Genomic DNA, 26588 nt, shown 5'->3' with positions numbered 1-26588 from the left:
TTATTGTGTCTGTTTCAGCAGTAACAAGTTTGCTGATCGGCTGCTGGTCTGTTCGTCAGTTTCAGTCTGAAACAAACTGAAGTTTCATCAAAACATTTAGTGACATTAATCAGTTTATATTCGACATGAGGAGACAGACTCACTTATCACAGCATTGACTGTTTGTTCCCGCCTCCTCTTCGTGTCCCTGTCAAAATGTCCTCGGGCAAGACCGTGAACCCCGGATGCCCCCAATGGTCAGACCAGGACCCAGAGTGGGGTAGCTCGTGACCATCAGTGAGTGTGTAAATGTTGGAATGAGCGGAAAAAACTGGCAAAGGACTTAAGATTAAAGCGCATAAATGTAGCCATTTCTCATTTCATAAGCATTCAGATACAACCAGAAGCTACTTAGCTTAACATTAAGACTGTAAACATGTGGAAACTGTGAGCCTGGCTCTGTCCACAGGTAACAAAATGAAGAATCAGAAATGCTTCTTCTCAGCTGGCTGGATGGACATGTCTTCCTTTGATTGACAGTTTGCAGACTGCCTGTGTTACACTGTGGGGAATCGAGCGAGTGCCGGTGTTACACTGCAAAGAACGAGCGAGCGCCGGTGTGACACTGCAAAGAAGAAGAAGAATGAGTGCAAAGAATGAGTGAGTGCCAGTGTGACACTAAAAAAGAATGAGCGAGTGCCAGTGTGACACTAAAAAAGAATGAGCGAGCGCCAGTGTTACACTAAAAAAGAATGAGCGAGCGCCAGTGTGACACTAAAAAAGAATGAGCGAGCGCCAGTGTGACACTAAAAAAGAATGAGCGAGCGCCAGTGTGACACTAAAAAAGAATGAGCGAGCGCCAGTGTGACACTAAAAAAGAATGAGCGAGCGCCAGTGTGACACTAAAAAAGAATGAGCGAGTGCCAGTGTGACACTAAAAAAGAATGAGCGAGCGCCAGTGTGACACTAAAAAAGAATGAGCGAGCGCCAGTGTGACACTAAAAAAGAATGAGCGAGCGCCAGTGTGACACTAAAAAAGAATGAGCGAGCGCCAGTGTGACACTAAAAAAGAATGAGCGAGCGCCAGTGTGACACTAAAAAAGAATGAGCGAGCGCCAGTGTGACACTAAAAAAGAATGAGCGAGTGCCAGTGTGACACTAAAAAAGAATGAGCGAGCGCCAGTGTGACACTAAAAGAGAATGAGCGAGCGCCAGTGTTACACTGCAAAGAATGAGCGAGCGCCAGTGTTACACTAAAAAAGAATGAGCGAGCGCCAGTGTGACACTAAAAGAGAATGAGCGAGCGCCAGTGTTACACTAAAAAAGAATGAGCGAGCGCCAGTGTGACACTAAAAGAGAATGAGCGAGCGCCAGTGTGACACTAAAAGAGAATGAGCGAGTGCCGGTGTTAAACCGGTGTTACACAGTGAAGATCCTGAGAGCACCAGTGTTACAATGCAAAGGAACGGGAGTCAAAGTAAACCAACTTGTGCTGTCGTCTCCATGTCATGGCAGATTGTATTGTTAGTATGAGCAAGAACCACGTCAGCGTCTAACTGGACCATTTCTAAGTATGTCAACACTTGTTTAACGTGCTGAACAGCTAACTAGCTATCTACCCTGCACACTGGCATAACAATGCACTTTTCCTCTGTGAATATTTGTTTGGTGGCTCCTTCAACACACTGGGGTGCAGAAGAAGAAGACTGTAGCATGAAGTGGGTTGTTGTTCAGACGTGGCTCTTGCATAGTGTAGCCGGCTGTTGATTGGCTCAGTGTGACTGTCTGCTCTGCCAATGATACAACGCTGACGTTGCTTTTCAGCAAGATTTGATTGGCTGTATGAAAATAAGGTCTCCATCCACGCAGATGACCAAATGGTATTGAGTCAAATGATTTAACGAGGGGGCGCATCATGAAAGCAAAAAATCTTAACACATTTCTCCAATCTGGCTTCTCTTTTTTTGATGTTGAGATGTGCTGTAGCAGACAAAAATCATGACATTTCAGTTCGACTTCAAGGTTTACTTTTATATGACAAAACGGGAACAGAAAGAATAGTAAGCTTACTGAAATGGGGGAGAGTTTGTGTTGAACATGTGGGTTAAACTGTTTCATGGTTGATAAGAGAAACCTGCTCACATCCTGATCCTGGTCAGACCCTCACAACTGACAGGCATCGTCCACACACTGCAGCACCTCAGCCACTGGTCTGGCTTCTCAGGTGTCAATATTTACCCATAATTCATCGCTGTCAAACTGCTGCGTGATCATACAAATTTAATTATTCTGAATTCAAAGTCCTATCAATAGTTCACAGCACCCTGATGATTTATCTGTTCTTAGACTCAACATCGATGGAACTTGGTAAACGTACAGCTTGTCCCGAAGGTGGCGCCAGAGGAAACATGGAGTCATTTAAGTCTAAGAGAGGACAGATTGAGGAGCTACAGACTGCAACTGTGGACTTATATAAGATCTGTGACACAGCGCCTGATGATCCTCTGTTTAAAAAAAAAGCATGAACCAAATCCATTGCAGGAAACATGAAGGTCCGAGTGTTAGTTCACTTCCTGTTTGTTCCTCCACGTTGAAATTCATCAGAGGGAACTGGTCAGAGGTCACATCCTGGTTCTCTGTCAGAGTCATGTTTCAGTTTCATCTCTGCGCCCAGTACAGAGGTCCAGGACTTTCAGCCGAGCTCAGCAGAGACTGGAAACGGGGGGGAACTGCTATCCTACTCTTCATCAAAAGACTCACAGAACTCCCGCTGGAAATCTGCTGTTTTAAGCCATTGTCACTGAGTAGTTACCATATACACATCCAGTAAGCATTCAGTCTGATAAACCCTGAGGTGATCTGTTCAGGCTCCTCTCAAACTGACGGCTTAACACACCCTCAGTTTCGTCTGGCAGGAACACCAGTCATGAAACAGAAGCCTGATAATCAGCCCGATGTTTCCTGATGTTACCATCTGAAGAAAGCATGTGAAGCTATACCCCAGCACCAAAAGCTGAACCCTGTGGACTCCCATGGATGAGTTTACAATAAAATAAAAGGACATGAGGACAAGAGGACTTACAGAAGTGACCGACTATAAATCAGCACTGCTGAAATTATAACTTAAATCTTACAACAAAGGGAGAAAACATGCAGTGTTTCCTCTCCATCTCAGAATCTGCTGAGTCAGTGATGCTGAGTCACGGGACCAGCCTTGCTCCTGTTTCAAGTCCTGGCCCGGTTCCAGATTCTAGCAGAGCTCGGTTCTCCTCTGCAGGTGCTGCAGGATGGAGTCGGTTCCCTGCGATGAGCCCCAAACTCTCTTCAGGGCTTCACACTCACGCTCATTAGCTTGCTCCAGAGCACTGCGGCTGGTGTTCCTCATCAGGGCTTTTGACTCCCGCAGAACCTGCAGGAGAGGAAGTGGAACCACAAACACCACAGAAGGTGAAGTCAAATGAGAAGTGACACATAAAACATGTAAACAGAGGTCACGGTGTGGTGTGTCTGTGTGGATATATACAACCCTGATTCCAAAAAACAGCGCCAACGTGCAAAACATCAGTGAAACAGAACGTGATGACCTGCTGATCCTTTCTGACAAACTCAACTGAAACAGTACATTTAATGTTTGGCCCCATCAGCTTCATTGTCTGTCAGGAGGAGGCTGGCACAGTGAGCTGGGGGAGTTTCGACTGGAGGACTTCTGGGATGATGGCATTGAAGTCCACAAGCAGGATCCTTCCATATGGCCCTGGGTGGTCAGGATGTAGTTCAGTCCCAAGTTTCCTCCATCCTCCACTGACCTGTTTGTTCACTACGCAAACTGCAGGGGCTCCAGGAGGGGGCTTGTGATGTCTTTCAGGTGAGACAACACCAGTCTCTCAAAGGATTTCCTGCCCACAAGGTCACGGGAGCACCAACTCAGAATCTTTCTCTCTCCAAACACCTTTCAGTGATGATATTTGACCATGTTTTCAGAGATACCTTCATCCATTTATGACCTGTTTCCATCAAGCTTTCATTTATAATTGAACTGGGCCGGACATGTTCCCTTCAATTTCTTTCCATCTCACGTGGCAATCACAATACACACACACACATATACACACACACACATATACACACATATACACACACACACACACACACACACACACAATACAGGTGCTTGTCACTGACCAGTGAGTCGACAGTCACCAGCTCTTTGATTCGTAGCATCACTTCCTGTGTGAAGGTTCCTGGCCACAGAACCTGAGAAATCAAGCCTTTAGAACACGCCTCCTGAGCCGTCAACTTCCTGCCGCTCAGCAGCAGCTCATTAGCCTGAAACAGAGGGGAACACATCAACTTAGTCTGGAGCAGAATGGAGCGTTTTAACTTAGTCTGGAACAGAATAGAACATTTTAAGTGGTGGCCTGACCGAGGCGAGGCCCATGATGCGGGGAAAGGTGAAGGATGAGCAGGCATCGGGCGTCTGGCCATAGGACGTGTACGGCGTTTGGAACCAGGCCTTCTCATTGGCCCACACTACATCACAGAGTGGGAGGATGGCGGCGCCGAGGCCAACCGCTGGCCCATTGACCGCTGCCACAATCGGCTTCCTGAACTGGATGAAGGTGTTGACAAAGGTCCTGAAGGAGAGGACACAGAGGTCAGAGGTCAACACCGACAGCACCTCCGACTTTCTGATGACATCAGAGGGGGCTCCAATGGCAATCTTGCTTCTCCAGTTGTGTTACCTGATGGTTTCAGCCATCTTGATGCTCTCCTTCTTCCTGTCGTCTGTTAGGCGTCTAATGAAATACAGGAAGTCGAGGCCGCAGCAGAAGACGCTGCCGACGGCGCCGAGCAACACCATCTTACTGTCATCTGATGCTGCTGTCGCCATGGCGCTCTGGATCTCCTTCATCACCTAACGAAAGGGAAGAGGAATAACATGGCTGTGGGTATCAGTAACCATGACAACAATCCTGCATTTACCACGTAAGGTGTGTCTGCTCAGCTGTTTGGGAGGCGTGGCCTCACCTCAGGGTTGAGCGTGTTGTTCTCGGAGCTCTTGGTTGACAGCAGGATGTGAGTGAAGCCATCTTGTTTCTTCACCACAATGTCACGGTAACGGTAAGCGCTTTCTGTCTGTCGGACGCTGAACCGGAGACGTTTGTCGAAAGCAGAACGTTCCTCCAGACGACGTTTCCCCGTCACGCTGGTTGCTCCGGCAACAGCACTCTGCATACCTGGCATCCCATTAGCAGCGACAGCCTCCATCAACGCAGAGTTACCTGGAGGAGTCCGAACGCTGATCATCAGACCTTCATTTCATATCATTTCATATTTAAGGACTTCTCAGAAGAAAAGAATATTAAGAGTGACAGCGTCCACGTAGGTGGAGGAGAACCAGTCCAGAATCAGTCCAGCGGGAAACAACAATCAATTTGTGACGAGCTTGAAAACACTGAGTTACTTTCAAGCCCAAATTGTTCCCAGTGCTACCAGTGGACTCCTACAGGTGTATGGTGTCAGTCAGGAGAGATGTTACAGGTTTAACGCTGAGGTTCATGGGTTTTATTACTGCCTGATGACTCTGATGTACAGGTAAGTGTACTGATGGCTGCTTTTGAAACTGTTGGGCGATGGATGGATAACAGCACATAAACTTCTTACTGGACAATTAATCTGGTTTCTGCAGGACTGTGATGACGAATGACCATTTTCTCAAGATCCTCACAAGTGAAAAACAAGCCAACGCATTGCTCATCATGTCAATCCCAAGTACTGAATCTGGACTGGAAGATGCAACAACCTGCAATACTTTGTTTTCTCGTCATGAGTGTTTCATGCTCTTATTTCAATTTGTGACTCTTTGGGTTGATGATTCATTTGAAATATTTTAAAAACAGATGTCAGCTGTCAATGCAGAACATCAGAAAAATGGATCCAGCAGCAAGCTGAAGCCCCTGGAGACCCTGGATTCAGATTTGATAAAATGCTGTGTCAGCTTTGATCTCACCTGTGCCGCTGAGGGAGCGTATGGCAGCAGGTGTGACAGGTACTCGGGGTGGGGGCAGGGGGTTTTGGTTGCGGGGTCTGGTCCCCATGCGTGCCCTCTCCTCTCCGGGCCCCAGCTGGACTCCTGCGGGTTTCACTAACAGAGCAACCTCAGGTGGGACCAGGTGAGCCTCTTGAGCGCCGGCTTCCAAACCGTGAGCCACTTCATTGGGAGACTCCTCTGCGTCCATACGGTTATTCATCGGACTCTTAGGAACCAGGATCTTAATGCCAGTCTTGGAAAGGTCCATGCTGCGGCGGGCGGAGCCGGCCAGAGGTGCTGACATCAGACTGCTGCTGAACCTGCCGGCCAGCGGGGGTTGCTGGGAACTGATGAAGGCTGGGCGGGTCAGTCCAGTGGGGGGCAGGTGAGCCGGACCAAGACCAGGTTTAACCTGATCACAGTCTCCAGTTAAACCTCCAATGATGTCACTGCGAACAGCAGCGGGGGGCGGCGGCCTGCAAGGCGGTCTGTGGGCGGGGTTGCAGTGGTGGCTGGGTGAGCTGCGGGTGGAGCGTAGCAACGTGTTGTCTCTCTGCCACTCGGCGTACTGACGATTAAAGTCGTGGACATAGATCATACAGGTGGACAGGTGACTCTCAGGCTCCCAGGTGTCCCCCTCTGAGCCATAACCTCTCCATCTGACCAGGTACTCCACCTTCCCCTTCTTATTCTTCCTCTTATCCATGATCCTCTCCACCTGCAGGGAAAGAGATAGCAGCACTAAAACTACCAGCATCATCTTCATCTTTATCATCATCATCATCATCATCATCAGGAGGGTCACTTATCTGGATGAATCCATGAACTTAGACTTTCATCTTGTTCTGTTGTTAAACTGTTGAACACTTTGTTTTATATTCACAGATTAACTATATAAACAGTTTCTATGACAACAGTCTCTCTAAACTTCAACAAGCCGCCTCAAACCACAAACAGTCACACCATGAGGACAAATCATCTCAGGACTGAGAAGAGAAGAATCTCCTGCTCGCATTAACAGAAACAGGCTGTTTCTGGCTTCATGTCTGGTTTCAACCTACAGAACGTGACCTCCGAGTCCTCACGAGAACTAAATCTGCTCAGGAAGGTTTGTTGAAGAGCAGCACGAGGTCTGAAGCCGGTTCATCCAACGTTTGGTCAAAACGAATCCAAACAGGCGCTGGTTCGCGGTCTGTCTCTGAACGACACAATTAACAAAGCTGACATGGGAAAATGAAAGACTTCAATACTTAAAAATGCAGCCGATAAAACAGCCCACACGCTTTGCTGTTTTATAGAATGATATCTTTTTCATTGGCGGGTTAATTTGGTTTTATCAAATGTCAGAAAATAATGAAAAGTCTCAATTTGTCAGAGTTCAGATACAGAATAAAGCCAAAGACATTCAGCTCACTGAGACACAAAACAAAGACAACTCCAGACTTTTAAGAAGCTGAAACCATCAAAATTTGGACTCTTCTGCTTGAAAGTGACGATTGATTAACTGATGATGAAAACAGTTGCCAAATAATCTTCTGTCAATCAGCTCATGGACGAATAAAAATCTAAAATAACTAAATCCAGCTCCAAAACTAAACAACGATCATTTTCAATCATTTCAGTGTGAAATCAAGATGTTTCCTCGAGATCTTTCTTCCTCACTTCAACATTTTGTTTCCATCAGCTCGTCTGCTTCAGGAAACTCTACTTCAACAATACCACAGTAAAACTTCACAGATGTAAAAAGGACATATCTGTATGTACATTTACTTTAAAACTAACTCTCAGATCATCTTCATCTTCATCCACATCACGAACATCTGACTAGTTTTCAGTTCGAGTTCGATAACAGACCAAACTGTCCTCCTGAATAAGGTCAGAACAAATTCAACCTAACCCGAAGCCGAACTGTCCCTTTAAGCGGAGAGGACAGTCTGTCCAATCTGTCTGAGAGGACAGCCACAAGACTTTCAAGCAAACATTAAAAATACAGAAAACAGAACATAGAGCGGCCACCTTCTTCCTCATCAGACACAACTTCAGCAGTAAATCCAGTATCAGAGTTGCTGATTGCTTTTTTTTATTGATTAACTTATCCCTAAACTGATAAACTGTTGGGCCACTGGTTTTCCAAAGTCTGACTAGTGTAAATGAGGGGATGTTCACTAAACCTAACCCTGTTATCATTGTAATATATTGGCCATAAATGAATAATCCTGCAGCTCTGTGGCTGATTCAAACTCGATCAAAGTTTCAAACCAAACTTTCTCTTCGCTCTCTGAACCGGTTCAGTCCCAAATCAAACCGAAGTCGCACAAACTGTCTGACATTTGATCACTCAGCATTGAGCACACTGGAATCTGTTAGCACTGGGCTAACAACGAGTCCACGGACAGTGAGCTAACTCTGTTCGCCAGATACGGAAGCGAATTCAAACTAGGCTTTTTAATCTGCTAACGAACTTTAACTCACTTTAACGGGTCAACAAGCTGCTCACTATCCAGTCTGTTTCACTTTTGTGTTGTTCGGTACCCCCTCAGCTCACAAAGTTTATAAAGTTAACTCTGAACTCTGCCGATGGCTACCGTTAGCATGGTAGCATTGGCTCGCGTTACCTCGTAGAACTCTTCCGTAGCCATGGAGACTGTGCGTGGGCACGAGCAGCGTCCAGAAGGCCGTTCAGTCGAGCCGCAACATGAGAGAAAGATGAAGATCCGCAGTCTGTGGGCTCAATGACAGGACACCCAGCCAGTTTATTACAGTTAACTAGCTGTTAGCTGTTAGCACACCAGCTTTGCCGTAACATCCGGTCTGACTCACTGCCTTCCAAAATAAAAGCCCCTGGACTGCTGTTTGGGCTTCTTCTTCTTTTTTTCTTTCTTTTTTCTTTTTTTTTTTTTTTTAAATAAAACTGAATTATGACTAATTTTTTTACCTTAAACTCCCATTTATTTGCCAATGACCGATTAAACGACTAAAGTTTTCTAATGACATATACAAGGATAATGAATGCATAAATTAATGGATTGTAACATACTAAGATATTTTGACAAAGCAAGGTTAGACTTAGACTTAGACTTGTACTTTATTGGTTCCAGTTTGGGAAATTCTTTTGTTGCAGCACACACATAAACTACAAAAACAAACAAAAATGACGGAGCTACTGCAACAGGCGGCCACCTCACACAGCGCCATCTTGAATATAAGCCCCACCAAAACTGACCAAATCACATGAAAATCATCCTTTAGTCTATACCTTAATTAAGCAATATCACACGCTGTTATGCTGACCTCGAGTGTGATATTGCTTTTATACAAAAGTTCTATAAGCGCATTTTATTAGTTAACAGTAAGAAGCCACAAGAGATTATGCTTTGTTTGTTTGTTTATTTAATCATTTATTTGGCTCCGCCAACACAAATAGTTCCACAACTGGAAGGGAGACAAGGCTGTTGCCAGGCAACACATAAACACTTCCTACCTACACACGAGTTTGCCAGTCTGTGTGTGCATATCACCACTATTCTGCATCATTTACATTTATCTGAATGTTTCCATCTATTGTGCATCCACTGAAATAAGAGTGTGTTGACAGACGCTTTGGTGGCATGGTGTGTGTTTGTGATGAGTTAACAGCTCGATCAGACAGCACGTCTTTCGGATTGTCTGGACTCAGCTCCGCAGAATGTTTTAAGATGCGCTGGTCTTCAGGTGGGATCGGGGGTGGTGTGTTGTTTTGTCCTTCCCTGCCCTTCTTATCTCTTTGACGACTCATTTGAAAACATTGTGAGCTGGTATAAACTCTGGGTCCTGCATTAAGTTCCATGAACAGCTAACCGGAGGTCCAAGGTAGCTGCTGATGCTGCAGAGCTCCCCTGTAGTTGTCCGGATCGATCCATAAAACTGCCTCAACACTGTGTTCAGCTCGGCCTTCTTAACTAACTGAAAGTTCACCTGCATATTTTTGAGATTCAGCCAAGTCTGAAGGCAGTTCAGAGCCCAGGTCGTCTGCCTGACAGTGTTGGCTTCATTTTTGCTCTTCTCTATGTTGTCGAGGTCAGCTGATGTCATATCAGCACACCTGGTTTGCGCTGATGTATCCAGGCCTCTTTCCTCCCCTTCATCCTCATCTGAGTCTGATGACCATTCATAATTTAGATCAAATGTTATTTGTGGAAATATGTCCACCTTTGAGGTGCAAAGTTTGCCACAATCTAAGATAGTTAACAGCTGATGTAACGTTAATTAACGGTTAGTAGAACGCCTGCACAGCAGAGTGATCGTGTCAGTAAGAAGTCCCAGTGCTGTTGTACTCTGTATCAGCACTCATGGAATGTCTCTTGTCTAATCAAATTACTTTGTTGGAACTAACTGTTGTATAATATAATAATTTTTCACAACACTTCTTCACCCATTAGGGAAACTTGCTGAAAACCCGTTAATATACTCCAATCCATCAATGAATCCATTAATTTGTCCAAACCTGGTAAACCTGTTAAATATCTAAATACTGCATAAATTAGCCAGACAGACATTGCTGAAGAGCACAACTGTACTCAACCATTTAATAGATGGTTGCATTCTGTTCTTATTTACGTTTTCCACAATGTGCCAACTTCTTTGGAATCTGGGTTGTAGAACACCTACAGTCACCTACAGCCAGCAGGAAACTGAAGAGCATCCTGGGACATCACTGACAGCTGTAGGGTCACATGATTCTTTCTCAAAAAATGTGCACCAGTTCAATATAAGGTGGTTTATGGAAAGTTACACGTTGGACTGCTTTTGTTTGGTGTGCTTTTAGAGGGTAACATATCCACTGTGTCCCATGATGTCTTGCACGTAATATGGGCATTATTTCCAGTTTAAAGTAATCAAATGGTATCATTCATTCCTGAAGGTCAAGCCAAATTAGCTATTGAACTGGGAACACAACCTGTCAGAGCTCAGAAAGGGTGAAGAGTACCTTTACCTGCCATAACAGATGGCTGGCAAGATGATGTGACCAAGTGGCCTCCTAACATGTACAGTTCCATTACTAGCTATATTTGTTGATTCTGAAGCTTGTGATGGGCAATTTGAAAAGCTCAGAGGCATACCAAACCTACACAGTAATAAAGTCAGTTGGGTGTCAATTTAGGATGCTGGAAACGAATAGTCTGCCAAAGAGCACACATACAGCTGAGTAAGAACTAACACACATCTCATCATACAACTTGGGGAATAATGGTATAACTGGTTGGGGCAGGTTTGGTTATTTGCAAATATCAGTGATAGATATTGATATCAATAAAATTACTCATAGGAATTAATAATTACCGGGTACCACCCTGGCATCAGGTACTAAACTGTAGATGCAGTCCCAGTTAAAATGTGAAATATGTGAGCACTATTTTACATTTATACAGTGAAGGGTTGACTCCAAGCACTGACTGTCATATCCAGCTGTTATCATAATGCATATGTACAAATAAGCACAGGCAACTGCTCCTTAGAAGGACAACAGAGTGTATTTCACTTTAGCAGCACCAATCAACAGTCAATACTACACCAATCGACAAATATCCACTGTCTAAATACAACTACAACTACAATAAAAAGCATTAAACAGCAAGCAAGCATGTGACTGTGTGTGTGTGTTTGAGAGGGAGGTGAGAGACAGAGGAGGTGAGATGGCAGGCAGGACTGCAAGAGTTACAAGTTAAACAGAAAAATGAGATACAAGATGAAGGTTGTGATTCACGCGTCATTGACAGGAAGATGGCATGGAGCCAAGCTGAGTTATGCTACCACGCTATCCATGCTTTTAAGGTGTGTGTGGATGCATGTAAAGGTATGTGGATATGTGTGCGTGTTGTAGTAAAAGAGAGGGAAAGGCACTCACAGTGATGCAGAGGAGATGCTAGCCACCACTGAAGGGACACAATAACTGTCTCTTTATCACTCAGGAGTGCAGTGCAGCTTACTGGTTTTACCACAGTGGCAGGAACTACAGTACTACAATACTATAATACAGGAAAGTTTCTAGAACAATAGAGCTTACAGTAGAACACTTACTGTCTCTGCCCAGATAATTGCCTCAGTCTTGAGTTTGCTTCCAGGTCAGTTAATGATTAGATCAGATTATATTAGATTACTTTATTTATACCCGGAGGTAGAGTTGGTGTAAAGATAAGTGAGATGGCCTCCTTCACACATAATAGACAAGACATGTAAGACACATGTGAGACACAGTGCACACACACATAATAGTACACATAATAAAATAAATGGTACACATAATAAAACAAAATCACAGCAGCAGTGAAAGCGAAAGTGCAAGTAATGCATCCTATTGAATGACAGGGATTAGAAGAGGCGGGAGCAGCTGTCATTATTTCATTGTGTTTATCTCCCTAATGGCAGAGGGAACAAGGCTTTCTTTAAGCCGCTTTGTTTTACAGGCATGCAGTTTGAATCTGCGGCCAGAAGGGAGGAGCTGGAATTCCTCATGTAGTGGGTGGGAGCCATCTTGCAGAATGGAACCAGCTGTCCTCTGTAACTGCCTGGTATAGAGGGTTTTAGGGTTAAGCTGTGACGCTCCTATCAGCCTACGAGACCACCTAACTATTTGGCTGAGGGACTTCTTGTTTTTAAGAGACAGATTGCTTAACCAGCACACCAGGCAAATAGATAAAACAGATTCAGTAAAAGCACCCTAAAAGAGAGTCAATAAGGTGCGATTGATGTGAAGATAGGACAGTTTCCTCAGACAGTACAGACGCTGATTTTTTAACACAGCTTCATAGTTTGCCTCAAATGTGAGTTTGTTGTCAATGATTGTACCAGGATATTTGTATTTTTCCACAGTCTCCGCAATCTGATCCTTTATGTCTGCGGGCGTCTGAACCTGAGGATGTTTTCTGAAATCAATGAACATGTCTTTAGTTTTTGTGACATTTATCTGCAGAAATGACTTGTCACACCAATCTGAGAACTCCTGACTTGCTTCGTTACCATGAAGTAGGCTTACAATTACAGTGTCGTCAGCATACTTTAAAATGTATCTGCCTGCTCTACTGATGCGACACATATTTGTGTATAAAATGAACAGGAGAAGGGACAATACACAACCCTGGGGGAAGCCGGTGGAGATGCAGGTCTGATCAGAAAAGGTGCCATTGACTCGTACTCTCTGTGTTCGATTGGTTAAAAAATTTAAAATCCAACCTACAAGATTGTTACTTAAGTTGAGTAGCTCCACAAGCCTTTCTGTTAGGACGTGGTTGGATAGTGTTAGAAGCAGACATTAAATCAATAAATAAAAGCCGAACATATGTGTCTTTCCCTTCCAAATCATGTTTGTGAGAGTAGCTGTGGCATCCTCAACTCCTGTGTGGCCTGTAGGCAAACTGTGAGGCATCAATGTCAGGCTCTGTTCTCTTTATAATTTTAGATTTAACTAACTTTTCAAAGGTTTTCATCACAATGGATGTCAGTGCAATGGGTCTAAAGTCATTTAACACTTAAGGGCAGTTAGACCTACCACAGCATCCTTCCAACATTTGGGAACATGCTGTGTTTGCAGGGACTTGTTAAATATGTAATGAAATACCGGAGACGATTCTTTAGAACATGATTTAATGGCCACAAATTGTATCTGGTCCCTGGCTCTTATTTGTTTTTATTACCATGAAGGCCCTCACAATATCTTCTTGTCTTATATTAAAATGGTCTTGGTCTATTAGTTTGTGATTTATCTCCTGTATTTCTCTACTAAACCCAGCTGTATCAAAGTGAGAGTAAAAACTGTTGAGAGTATTTGCAAGGTCATAGTCTGCATCAAAACCCTCTAAAGTGACAGTGCTGCCTTTATTTGAGTCAGGTCTACTGATACCCGCAATACTTATCATGCATGACCATGCTGAACCCAGCTTGTTAGCAGCCATGTTATTTTCTAATGTTTCCTTGTAATTCTGTTTCAATTTTCAGATCCTTAGTAGCTGATTGTATCTCTGATGCAGTTCCTTGCTTGAAGGTAAGTTTTTTGGCCTGTATGCTTGATTTAACAGACTTTGTTACCCATGGTCTGTTGTTAGGGTAAATTTTTACTTTCTTGCATGGTATTATCATATCTCTGCAGAGTGCAGTGTAGGAACATGTTATGTCAGCAAGCTCATCCAGGTCTCCATCACGTGCATCTACAAACATATTCCAATTAGTACAATCAAAACACTCCTGCAAACACTGGACAGAGTCCTCAGTCCATATTTTAATGTCCCTAGATGTGACCTTCTTCTTCTTCAAAACAGTTTTATACATGGGCAGGAGGTACACACAATTGTGATCTCCGTAGCTCATGGGAGGTAAGGGAAGTGATTTGTAGGCGTCTTTAACTGATCCATAACAGAGATCATGCTGATGCAGGTTGGGAAGTGTCTTCTTAAGTGAAACGTGATTAAAATCTCCAAGTATGAATATCGGAGCATCTGGGGAGATAGACTGGAGTTTGTGCACTACTTCAGAAACAGTTTTACAGGCTGAGGGGGCGTGGGCTTTCGGATGGGTATATGTGACCGCAATAAACAACTGGTGGAACTCCCGAGGCAGGTAGAAGGGGCACAGTGACACTGCTAAAGGTTCTACATCAGGCGTGCAGATATGCTCTCTAATCTAATCTAATCTAATCAGCTCTGAATCAACATTGGTCTTCACAAAATCGACCCTCTTCTTCATCTCATTATTGTTAGGAAAGTTAAATCAGGAGGCCGAGCTGGGAAGATGCATTTATGGGACTGAAATTGCAGCTACTTTTATCTGACATTTGCACAAAAATGTGAGATTTTTCATTTTGGAACCTGTCCAGCATTGTTAATAAAACTCCTTCAAAAAGGTGCTGTAAAACCATCATTCACACGTTCATGTTCGTTAGTTGCAAACATTCAGTTCACTGTTCACCAAAAGCACGTTTAATGTAATGCACAACACTGCTGACACTTCAGCTGCATACAGGGACAAAGATCACAGTCAGCCAACAAGAAGAAACTTTGTGTTTTCATTGACTTTAAGTTAAATCACTGTCACTAAATCACTGTTTTCCGGTGCAGTCATCATTAAACAGAGGTGAAGTGTTAAAGGTGTGTATGGTTTTTATTTAATTTCAAGACACAGGATGTCATGTTTCTGGATCTAAGTCTGGATCAGTTTTAGTTGAAGGTCCTTCCGATCCTCCTCATCAGTCAGACTTTTTGCCCGTCAGTTTTTTGCGGTGCTGCAGTGACGGAGCTAACAGCGCGACACCATCATTGTCATCGTTGTCGCTCATGGTGGGTCGAGCCCTACAGCAGAGATAGCAGAAGGCAGCAGCGATGGCGAGTGGGAAACCGACCAGGAAGCAGCCAAACAACGGAGCCTGCTGGAACACCGGCTGGATGGACAGACAGAGGACGGAGAGGTCAGAGGTGACTGAGACAGGAAAGAAAAGACAGGACTGATCATCACAGACTTACCGTCAGTGTGACTTTGGCATCATAAATCAAGCGCTTGATGCGCTGGCTGACATTGTTTCCTCCCTGACACTGAGAGATTAAACAGAAACATATTTCAGATAATCAAACAGAGCTGTTGAATCGCGTCTGCTGTCTTCCACGTGACTCTGGACTCACCTGGATACTGCCATCCAGAACTCCATTCAGGAATTCCAGCAGGTGGCGCTCCGTCTCCATGATGCCCGGGGGCAGGAAGTAGCCATCATTGGACAGATTAACCACAATGACGGAAGGCACTGTCACCTCACTGACAACAACAATCATATTCAGTTCAATCAACACCTCATCTGGTTGTAGGCAAGTCAACTGGAAGAGTTACTGTCAATGACTAGTCATCGATGTCTCTAGTCTTAACGTCTGTTGTTAGAACTTCTCTGGACATAAATATCTCCAGTCATAATATCTCCAGTCAGTGATATCTTGAGTCAATAAAGTCTCTAGTCACTGACGTCTGACATCTCTATGCCTGAAAGGCATAGTTGAGGTTGTCTCGAAGTGAGGTTGAATGAGGTACTCATCCAGAGTCAGTGAACTCTGCTGACTCTGTCCACAGCAGAGCGTTGGCTTAGCTTCTGTGCATCATGCTGCTTCTTCAGACTGGGGGCATGACGACCACCTGTATCTGCTGTAGGTGGTTCACTGACTCTGGATAAGTACCTCATTCAACCTCAATTCAACAAACCTCAATTACGCCTTCAACAGACAAGAGAGATCATGAACTAACTTTCTACACAAACTTACCCCATCACAAGTCCATTAATGTAGTCACTACCCTCCATGAAGCCAAAGTGGAAGTTTCTGACAGACAGACAGACAGACAGACAGACAGACAGACAGAGTCAGACAGACAGACAGACAGACAGACAGACAGACTGACAGTTTCAGATGTTTTCTGTTGTTTCAGAGTAAATCTTGTGGATTTCTGGGAGACTCTAACCTGCTGTAGATCTCTCTGTAGTCTGCAGCCACTTTATCCACAAGACTTTTAAACCTGAATAGGTAACAGAAAACGCATCACAGATAATCCAAACAGATGGTGTCACAGTGTCTGCTGTGAACTGATGGAAGTGGGATGTGGTCTTACCTGAGACTTTTCTCGCTCAGACTCTTCTCCTCCACTAGCACCAGCACCACCAGTTTCCCTGCAGAACATTGTGAACGTGTTTTTAGCTGGAAGTAGGAGACGTGTTGGCAGAAAACAAACAAAATGGCTGACCAGGAGAATGTTCAGCTGTAAGTTAATAAGATAAATTATTACAGTTGTTGGTCTCTCTGCTCACCTGAGGCTGTGACATTAGATGGTACGAAGGTGTGTTTATGTTACCTGATTCTCCCATGGCGTACAGAGTGTAGCTGTCAATCTTGAAGTAGTTTGGGAAACGTTCTCTGTTGATCCACGACTTCAGGTCACCGTCAAGTTCCTCTGGAACACAATTAAAACTGTTTTCATCTGGCCTGCTTCAACTGCTTTCACTGCTTCGAAGTTTGTGCAAACATTTGAAGATACTTTAACGTGGTTACAGTGTTTACACCTGTGAAGTGAGATCACTTTGCTAGTTCTTTGCTGATGTTTCATAACATCAGTTCTACCAGTCAGCAGGTCCAAACAGCTGCAATCATCAGTCTGCAGAGTCGTTTAAAGTTAAATCAGTTGAAGGTCAGAGGTCAGTTTCTTGTCTCACCGTTGAAGGTGAAGTAGGCTCCATCTTTAAAAACCACCACAGCTGGCAGAGACGGAAGGGAGACGGCCTGGAAACACAGACAGAGCTGAACCAGAAGCACTGAACACATCATGAGCAGAGGTCTACGAAAAAAGATCATGTGAAGGTGTCCATCTACTGTCCTCTACCAACATCTGCTGTCTTCTACTGCCATCTACTGTCCTCTACCAACATCTGCTGTCCTCTACTGCCATCTACTGTCCTCTACCAACATCTGCTGTCCTCTACTGCCATCTACTGTCCTCTACCAACATCTGCTGTCCTCTACTGCCATCTACTGTCCTCTACCAACATCTGCTGTCTTCTACTGCCATCTACTGTCCTCTACCAACATCTGCTGTCCTCTACTGCCATCTACTGTCCTCTACCACCATCTGCTGTCCTCTACTGCCATTTATTGTCCTCTACCAACATCTGCTGTCCTCTACTGCCATTTACTGTCCTCGATCACAATCTACTGTCCTCTACCACCATCTGCTGTCCTCTACTGCATCTTCTGTCCTCTACTGCTATCTACTGTCCTCTACTGTCATCTACTGTCCTCTACTGCAGTCTACTGCCGTCTACTGTTGAAGGCAGTCTCTACAGCCTTCAACTGTCTTTTACCGTCTTGTACCACCCTTGACTGCCCTCAGATGTCCTTGGCTGTTCACTACCACCTTTTACTGCCTTCTACTGTCCTCTATTGCCCTCTACCATTCTCTACTGTGTTTAAACCTTTGGCAGGACGTCTCTGGAGGTAGAGAAAAAGTAGGTGTGAACAATCAGCTCCTCTGCAGCCGACGTGTAGTTTCCCTAAAAACAGATCAAAGGTCAGAGGTCAGCATTGTGTGTGCTTGTGTAGTTGTGCATATATCTTTGTGAGAACTAGTTTGATTTTTAGACCATGCTAGAGAGGACATTTCTGCATAGTGAGGACATTTTGGTCAGTCATTACTTACTACTGCAAAGGGTTGGTTTAGCTAGGGTTTTGTGTTCAGTGTGTGTGTGTGTGTGTGTGTGTGTGTGTGTGTGTGTGTGTGTGTGTGTGTGTGTGTGTACCTTCAGTGGTGATGTGGCTCCAACATAAACAAACATGACGTTATGGCGGCTCATGGCATGTTGAAAGAGCTGCAGGCTGCTCAAAGATCGAACCAGCGGCCTGAATGACACAATAAGGACAGATTAATGGTGTGATGTCACACTGACATGTTTAAATGTCACAGCTTATTTATTTGACATTAGATCTGTACCATAGATAACTAATACATACATTCTAATATTGGTCTCTTAGTCAAATTTAGGGTACGGACACAAACACAAGAAACATCCATTTCTGTAGTTCATATGAAAACTTTTCAGAAATGGGAATATCACAGATAAGACTCACATAAACACCAAATTCAATATGACCTCATAACAGTATCAGTGCGTAGTCTGGCAGTGAAACATATAACATCCATGTGCACATCACTGTAAGTACCTGAATGACCTAAATACGAGATAGAAAATACAGCCTTCAATCCTAAAATGATAAGTTTTATTATGAAACTAATAAAAACATGCAGGTCTTTAAATCTATCTCAGCTGTGGCTGTACTGCACGTATTTACACAAGCATGTGAACTTTTTAAACCTGTATAGTTAAAAAGTTTATATTTTCACTATATGTCCATATGAACGTTATGCATTTCCTGATTGTAGCTGCTGTAAACAATCTACACAGATGAACACATTAGAATAATATTAGAGAAAGGTCAAACAGGTTTACATGATGGAACACATGACTGCCCAGCCACAGCTAAAACTGCCTATTTTTACACAAAAATGGGCATCAGTTATTGGCTGCCTTAGTTAGAATCTTGTACTTTGTTTAGATGTAGAACTTTGTGTGTCAGTAGATTTGAATATGGTGTCATTTTGTCTATGTGTGTGTATGTCAAGTGAAGCCCAACCTCAAGGACATTTTGTTTTGTATTGTTAATTGCCTATTAATGTGTGTTAATGTGTAAATGTGTGTATGTTAATTATGTGTGGCAATAAAGTTCTAAAAAAAAACAAAAAAAAAAACAACAAAGAATAATATTAGATGAAATTAGAATGACAGCAGATCACGTTTGGTGACACCGATGTTAACTCACCCTCCAACTCGATTAACAAAGTCCATGATTCCATCTCTTGTTCTTGGTCCTGAATAATTATATTTCACATCTTTCTTCAACCTGAAAACAGAACACAGATGTTCAAATTCCCCAAAAGCAACCTTTAGTGATAGCTTTGATCCTTTGGTGCTCCTCTCCATGAAAATGACTATTTTGTCATTTTCTTAAACGGTCTATGTTTACTATCTCTGTCTAAGCTGAGTCTCGTGAAAAGTTCAACAATGCTGAAGCCAAACACCTCCAGCAAAGCTAGACCCACCGATGGCCAAACCACCATGATTAGTGCTAATGCTAACATCTGTTTGAGTAACAATACGACTACCCATCCAGGAAAATCATCAACACTGTGTCGATGTGTGCAAGGAGATGTCAGTTCTTCACAGCATCAACGGACACTTCGATGCCTGTGAAACCAACTGTGAGTCACCAGTGGATGATTCACAGGCTGGTCGACCAAGAGCAAGCTGTTAACAACGCATGCAAGAAGCGCAGACAAAGTACTCTGAACTTTTTGAGCACAATAACCACTTTCAGGCTACAGTACTGCAGTGATGCAGTCTCGACGTGTACAGTACCCAGCCAGGCTTTACATGTACCACGAGGATGAAGCAGCCAAAATCTCTGATGACCCAAGGGAGGCAGCGCTGTTTGTGGAAGGGAGCAACGGCCGGGAGGGGAAATAAACCTACACTGAAACTGATATAATGTTCTAACATCCAAAGAGCGTCACTATGAAAGACATATCCTCTGCCGTTAAGTCACTTCCATCTGGTAAGTCTGCTAGGCCTGATGGATTTGTATATAAGACGCTTTGTGACATTCTCGCCCTACTCTTCCTCAGTGTGAGCTCCTGCTGTAAGAGCAATAAAGCTTTGCCTAAGACGCTGTATGAGGTTAATACCTGTCTCATATTAAAGAAAGGCAAGGAGGAAACAGACCCAACCAGCTGTAGACCAATTGCACTCCAAAACTTTGGCAGAAAGTTTGTCACTGAAGTACTTGTTCAGTGGTTAAATGTGCGTGTCATCCATTATCCATCCTGACCAGAGAGGGTTTATCCCAAGCAGGTTTTCCTTTTCCAGTGTTAGGCAGCTCCTAAACACCATATACGCTGACTGTGGGAAGGCCAGAAAAGAAGCAGTCTCATCCCTCGATGCACAGAAGGCTTCTGATCAAGGTGAGTGGCTCTTCCTGTTTGAGTCTCTGTGTAGATTTGGCTTTGGTGAATCATTTATATCTTGGGTGAAACTGATTTATATGCACACCCAGTGTGATGGCAATGAATCAACTACATTTCCTTTACATGGTTCACTTCAGCAGGCTAGTCGTTGCTCTCTGGCCATGAAAATAAGAAACACCCAGATATAATGGGGGTACCAGACGCTGCGCTCCTGCTTCATGCTTTCCTGCAGCCGTGTAACAGTCTCTGTTTTTTACTTTATGATCAGAAGGCAGTAGATGTGTTGCTTCTGTATTGTGTGAACAGAAAGAGCAGCATTGAGGACTCACAGGAGGATGGCTGGATAACCTCTGACCCTGAACTCTTTGGCCAAACCTGCAGAAAGAATCACAACATCAGCCATGACCTCTGACCTCTTATGAAGATCACAGTCTCTACATTTCCACAGAAACAAGAAAACAGACGGCAGAAGGAAGTTAGTAAGCTGGTTACCGTGCCACACCAAACCTGCTGACTCGTGTTCATGAACACGAGGACTGGATTCTTGGTAGAATGTACCTGTGTACCTGCCTCCACACTAGCTGTGTTACACACACAGGTGTGTAGCAGTGAGCAGGTTGCTGTCCTTCAGCTGTCACCTGCTCTTCGACTCTGTGGCTTGTTCAGTCTTCCAGATTGCTTTTGTAGTTTCATAGTATTCTGGTGTGTTGGTGGCAGCTTGAATGACAGTTTATAGGTTTATTAGTGTATGCAGTCTATGCAGCTCACCTGCAGGGTTTTATTTTGATCAAATCAAATCAAACTTTATTTATATAGCACTTTTCATACATGATAAAATGCAACACGAAGTGCTTTACAACAGTTAAAAACATTAATTAACTAACCCTAACATAAAAACAGAGAAAACCCATCCCTCCCACCCTCCTTATGTACATATGCACACACACACACACACACACACACACACACACACACACACACACACACACACCCACACACACACAGTAGTGAGACATGGCAAGGCACTGAGGATCGGGGAAAACGCCACCTTTGGGGCCGTCCACACTGAGAGGAGTCATCGCAGACTATGAAAACAGGGGGTGCCGGCACCCCCAGTGGTCCCTGTGGCACCCTAACCCGACTCTGACAGACAGGTGGACCCCCACACCAACCACACCACACAACTCTCAGTGTGGAGGACCCCCCCTGAGGAAACAGGAAACACTGCAGTTAAAAGTAAAAGGAATGATATAAGATAACTAAAATAAATTAAACAGTTAAAGGAAGAAAAATACATAAGATAATAAATAAAGTAGATTAAATAGGATAAAATACTACAGAATATGAAACAGCAAAATAAAAGGCATAAGATAAATGATAAGAACGTAAGAGAATTTAAAGGTCAGTTAAAAGCCTGATTAAAAAGGTGTGTCTTTAACCTTCTTTTAAAAATATCAACAGTCTCTGAACACCTGAGGCTCTCCGGCAGGCTGGTCCACAGGTGTGGAGTAAAGTGGTATGGATAAAAGGCCGGTGCCGGAGGACCTCAGGGTCCGCGAGGGTTGATACGGTAAAAGCAGGTCAGATAAGTAGGAGGGCGCAAGGCCGTTAAGACATTTAAAAACTAGTAAAAGAACCTTAAAATCGACCCTGAAGTGGACAGGGAGCCAATGCAGCAATTGTAAAATGGGTGTAATGTGGTCCCACCCTCTGGTCTTCGTCAGCAGGCTGAATTTTGAACTCTGGCTATGTCCTTAAGATGACAAAAGCCCATTTTTATTATATTTTTGATGTGTGGAATAAAAGTCAGCTCAGAGTCAAAAATCACGCCCAGGTTTTTTACAGATTGTGTTGGTTTAAGATCTTGTAGTTTAGGTAAAAGTTTCTCTCTCTGGCCTTCAGGACCTATCACTAAAACCTCTGTTTTGTCCTGATTGAGCTGTAGGAAATTCCCTGCCATCCATGACTTGATGTCTAAAATGCAGTTAAAAAGGGCATCAATTGGCCCCGTGTCATCAGGAGACACGGCCATGTACAGCTGTGTGTCATCAGCACAGCTGTGGAAACTGATGCCATGTCTCCTGATCACGTCCCCCAGAGGAAGTATATAAAGATTAAAAAGAACTGGACCTAAAATTGAGCCTTGGGGAACCCCACACTTGTTATCTAAGTTCCACCTGATGTCGTTTAAAATCTTTAAAAGTGCTGTCTCGGTACTGTGGTTTATCCTAAAACCAGACTGATGTCTCTCTAAAATGTTGTTTACTTAAAAAAGGTAAGTTGGATACAGGTCGGTAGTTATTAAAAATGTTGGGGTCTAAGTTACTCTTCTTCAGAAGGGGCTTCACCACAGCTGTTTTAAAAGCGGTAGGGAAGACACCCGTCTGAAGAGAGAAATTCATAATGTTTAAAATCTGTTCCTCAAAGAATCCATAAAAGTGATGTGGGAATTGGATCTAAAAGGCAGGTTGTTGGATTTACTTGGGAGAAAACTCGACCAAGTGTCCTCGCATCAACCAGGGCAAAACTCTCCAGTGTTTCCTCAGGCAAGGACAAGTCAGGTGTGTTAACAGATAAAACTTGTTGGGATAAAAGGCTGCATTTGATGTCCTTGATTTTGGTTGTTAAAAGCTTTATTAAAATTTGCACTAGTTAAAATATCGAAGGTGGAGAAGAGGAACCGGGGGTTGTTTTTGTGGTCGAAGATGAGTTGTGAGAAATGAGAAATTCTTGCCTGTTTAACTGCATTATTGTGGGTTTTGAGTTGTTGCCGTAAAGTCTGGAGGTGGACTGTTAGTTTAGAATTCCTCGGGCGATCACAGGGTGCAGGTACAATGACAGCAGGAGTGCTCTGTAAAATCTCTATAAAATTTGCAGCCACTTCAAAAGTTAGGTAGCGCCTCCTCAATGTTTTGATAATCTAGCAGCGGAGGATGATTTTGTCTGGTTTATGACACATTATGATTACTCTGACAGGGTCACTGACCGGTGCTGACGGAGGCGTCTGACTTTCCAACGTTGACTGGAGACCCAAGACTCTTGAGCTCTGCTCCGATCTGATGCCAAACAGGATCCAGCTGTTTACAGACCAAACACCAGGGGGCGTAAAACTGTACACAGACCAAACACAAGACCTTCAGCACGAGCAAAATGAAATATCATAAATAAATGTCATTCACGTAACTACAATGTGAGAAAGAAAGAAAAGGAGATAAGTCAAAGTTTGATTCAGTTACCGGATTAATTCAAAGAAAACAGTGAAGTAAAGCGAGTGTTGAGGACGGGCTGGAAGTTGAACTGTGCGTTAAACTGGCACTGAAGGAAGAAGCTGATCCCTGGAGCAGGCGCAAAGAAGCCGACTCTACTATCCTTGACCTGTTTGGATTTGGCGAATATCTCGGTCTGAGTTGGGTGATGCCCTACAAGCAGGTAAGTCCCCTTTTCCCTGAAAGTCTCCTGACATCTGACCTCAAGCTACGCCGTTTTTTCTCTCCCCTCAAACACATATACATCCTTCTGAACTGAACTGAAAGACACACAAACTACACACACACACACACACACATACACACAATTTGCATTCATCATTGGCTGATGTGGACTGTTATTATTTATTTAAAGAACTTTGGATTTTTTTGGTGATTACTCTCTGAATATCTCATTTGAATTTGGTTGTTTTATTTATTAATCGAGAAACATTTGAGTTTGATTATTTACCTGATATGTTTTGATTAATATTTGATTGAAAGTAAGAAAACTAACTGCCTCGATTGGTTGTGTTTTATTGTGTGGTTTTGTAGCTAAGAAGCCAGCTGTCGGGTTATTTCTCAAATTTACCATAGTGTGTTTTAAAATATTGGCAGGTTGATTTTTTGGAGTATTCTCCTGTCTGGCACCCAACATTGTTTCATATTTTGAGAAGCTTCTACGCTACAACGCTGTCATATGTAGACCAAATATCAGCTGATGTGAACAGGTGAGGAGTTACAGCAGGTGAGATGAGGAGTTAGAACAGGTGAGAGGTGATGAGTGCGGAGCCTCGTTCAATGAAAATCAAGTAAAGATAAAATCCACGTGGACGTACTTTGATGAGCCAGATGTCGTCGGCTCCTCTCGTCTCCATGAAGCTGTTAAATACAATCAGACTGATTATTGATTGAAATGACATTCAATGACAGGACGATGCTTCCTGCTTTAAACCTGCAGTTTGATGATGAACCGCTTCCGTTTGTTTGTTTCTAAGGTCCACCTGGAGTCAGATTCTTTATGTCACAGCTTAAAGGAGGCAAATTCTTTCTCTCTATAATGTTTAAATCTCTCACTTTACAAGAGTGACAGCAGAATCATTGACAAAATCAAATGAAATGAAATTACATCTTGATGTTAACAGTTTTGTACTCACGTATCATCCAATTCTTCCACGAAGGCAGAGGCAGACACCACCAACAGAGCCAAAAGCACTGAAAAAAAAACAAACAAACAAACAAACACACACAAATAATCAACAGCAAACAAACAAAGACAAATAATCAACAGTTTGAACGTTTTCATGTCCAGTTTCAATCCGCTGATGAGGACCATGTGATATGGATGAAAGCCCCAGAACAAGCTAGTAAGTGGACCTTGATGGTTTTGTAGTTTTGTAGTGTAGTGGGGTTTTTTACCATGTGACCAGTCAAAGATGGCAGTCAGAGGGGACTCGCCAGGCTGCCATTTGTGATTGGCTGAGATGAATCAAGCCAAGAACAAAACTAAACCACAGAGGTCTCATTCTGACCATTTTCACAGGTGCAATAAAAACTCAAGAGCTGTGATTGGGCTGTTGACCTCAGGTCAGCGTTCTGTTCATCAGGCTCGATGAAATGAGACAGGAAGCTGCTTATTTTCAGGTCGGATGAAAGCTGCTTGGATACACAGACATCTTAATCCAGCAGGAACGTCTTCACCGTTCAACACACGACACGTTCCACATTCAACCTTCAGGTTTGGTTTGGTCAAAAAACCTTCTGGATAGTTTTATTTCAGGTAAAAACTGAAACTCTTGAATATAAATCTGCTGATTCTATGAAATGAACAGATTTAGACTCAGGTCATTCAATTCTTTGTAGTTATGAGATTAAATCTTTCTTCGGTCTGAAGAAACTCATTAATCTTCGTTAGTCTTTGTTATTCTGCAGCTCAATGACTCTGAACTGAGCTCTGATGAGCACAGGACTCAGAACGAGGGTAAAAATGAATGGAGTTTGGTGGAGGACGTACCTGAGAGAAGAACTGCGTTCCTCGAGGCCGACATGTTGACTGATGGACGAGCTGCAGCACAGAGGGATTAACAGCACAGAGCTAATCTGCTAACTGCTAACGGAATGAACACAGTGTTTATCTGTGGGATTAACAGTTTAAATTCAATCCTCTGAATCTTTATTGAGATCAACAACAGACAGAGTCTACTGATAGTAATAGTAAGTAAGTAATAGTATCAAACTAGAAGTCAATGCTCAGTGAGGAACTGATGTTAGCAACAGAGGTGAGAGGAAGGAAAGGGGGTGAAAGGAAGAAAACAAGGAGAAAAGAAAGGAGGCAAGGGGGCAGAGAAGGAAAGAAGAAGATAAAGAGGATTAGGAGGGAAAAGAAATAAGCAAAAAAGGATGAAAGGGAGGGAAATGTTGCAGGAAAAGAGAGGGGGAGTTAAGGAAGGAAAGAAGGAAGGAAATAAGGAGGTATGATAGGAGGTGAACAGACGGCCAAGTCGTTTGTGCCTGCAGCAGAGAGAATAAGGTCTGAACACAGATCAGTACCCCTGAACATGTATTGATCAGACTGAGCGATCTGCACTGTATGACATCAGGAACGATGAAGAGTCAGAAACACGTTGTCTTTTATTACTCTGCAAACATCAAAACATCGAACATTTAAAGGACTATAGAAAGTTGTGAATGAAGCTGATCAGAAAAAAGGATCAATAAATCATGAAAAGTGCATCTCAGCTAAAGTTCAACATTGTCGGATCATT

The 26588-nt window shown here is 43.4% G+C and overlaps 2 protein-coding genes across 3 annotated transcripts; both read right to left on the bottom strand.

Annotated features, from left to right (window-relative positions):
- Positions 1 to 1989: 1989 nt before the first annotated feature.
- cdyl (chromodomain protein, Y-like) lies at positions 1990 to 8837 on the bottom strand. 2 transcript variants are annotated; one of them, XM_076745222.1, is made up of 7 exons: positions 8626 to 8837; positions 5990 to 6728; positions 5008 to 5291; positions 4722 to 4894; positions 4403 to 4613; positions 4162 to 4305; positions 1990 to 3388 (listed from the first exon to the last, which is right to left on the bottom strand). In XM_076745222.1, exons 1-7 carry the CDS (start codon positions 8647 to 8649, stop codon positions 3230 to 3232), a joined length of 1734 nt encoding a protein of 577 aa, XP_076601337.1. In that variant the 5' UTR covers positions 8650 to 8837; the 3' UTR covers positions 1990 to 3229. The 2 variants fall into 2 exon arrangements, with proteins under 2 accessions (XP_076601337.1, XP_076601338.1); XM_076745223.1 differs by having other exon boundaries at positions 5008 to 5261.
- A 6105-nt stretch (positions 8838 to 14942) lies between these two features.
- Positions 14943 to 25934, bottom strand: LOC143328935 (protein disulfide-isomerase tmx3a-like). Its single transcript, XM_076744453.1, has 16 exons — positions 25838 to 25934; positions 24981 to 25038; positions 24663 to 24705; positions 23565 to 23688; positions 20908 to 20953; positions 19378 to 19458; positions 18300 to 18399; positions 17976 to 18053; positions 17220 to 17286; positions 16862 to 16960; positions 16622 to 16679; positions 16475 to 16528; positions 16279 to 16335; positions 15655 to 15784; positions 15499 to 15567; positions 14943 to 15416 (listed from the first exon to the last, which is right to left on the bottom strand). Exons 1-16 carry the CDS (start codon positions 25869 to 25871, stop codon positions 15225 to 15227), a joined length of 1290 nt encoding a protein of 429 aa, XP_076600568.1. The 5' UTR covers positions 25872 to 25934; the 3' UTR covers positions 14943 to 15224.
- Between the last annotated feature and the right edge of the window lie 654 nt (positions 25935 to 26588).

The sequence above is a fragment of the Chaetodon auriga genome, chromosome 12 (assembly GCF_051107435.1).
Source record: "Chaetodon auriga isolate fChaAug3 chromosome 12, fChaAug3.hap1, whole genome shotgun sequence".
NCBI classification, from domain to species: Eukaryota; Metazoa; Chordata; class Actinopteri; order Chaetodontiformes; family Chaetodontidae; genus Chaetodon; species Chaetodon auriga.
The sequence above is the reverse complement of the archived record's forward strand: the minus strand, read 5'-3'. Positions and strand labels throughout refer to the sequence as shown.

Bases quoted from the DNA above. Each gene is read 5' to 3' on its own strand.
- cdyl (XM_076745222.1), bottom strand. From the start codon at position 8,649: ATGGCTACGGAAGAGTTCTACGAG. The intron at 6,729-8,625 runs GTAACGCGAGCC...CTTTCCCTGCAG, and splicing joins CTACGGAAGAGTTCTACGAG to GTGGAGAGGATCATGGATAA. The intron at 4,895-5,007 runs GTGAGGCCACGC...CCCTTTCGTTAG, and splicing joins ACAACACGCTCAACCCTGAG to GTGATGAAGGAGATCCAGAG.
- LOC143328935 (XM_076744453.1), bottom strand. From the start codon at position 25,871: ATGTCGGCCTCGAGGAACGCAGTTCTTCTCTCAG. The intron at 16,680-16,861 runs GTAACATAAACA...AATGTTCTGCAG, and splicing joins GTACGCCATGGGAGAATCAG to GGAAACTGGTGGTGCTGGTG. The intron at 15,568-15,654 runs GTGAGTCCAGAG...TTAATCTCTCAG, and splicing joins TTCTGGATGGCAGTATCCAG to TGTCAGGGAGGAAACAATGT.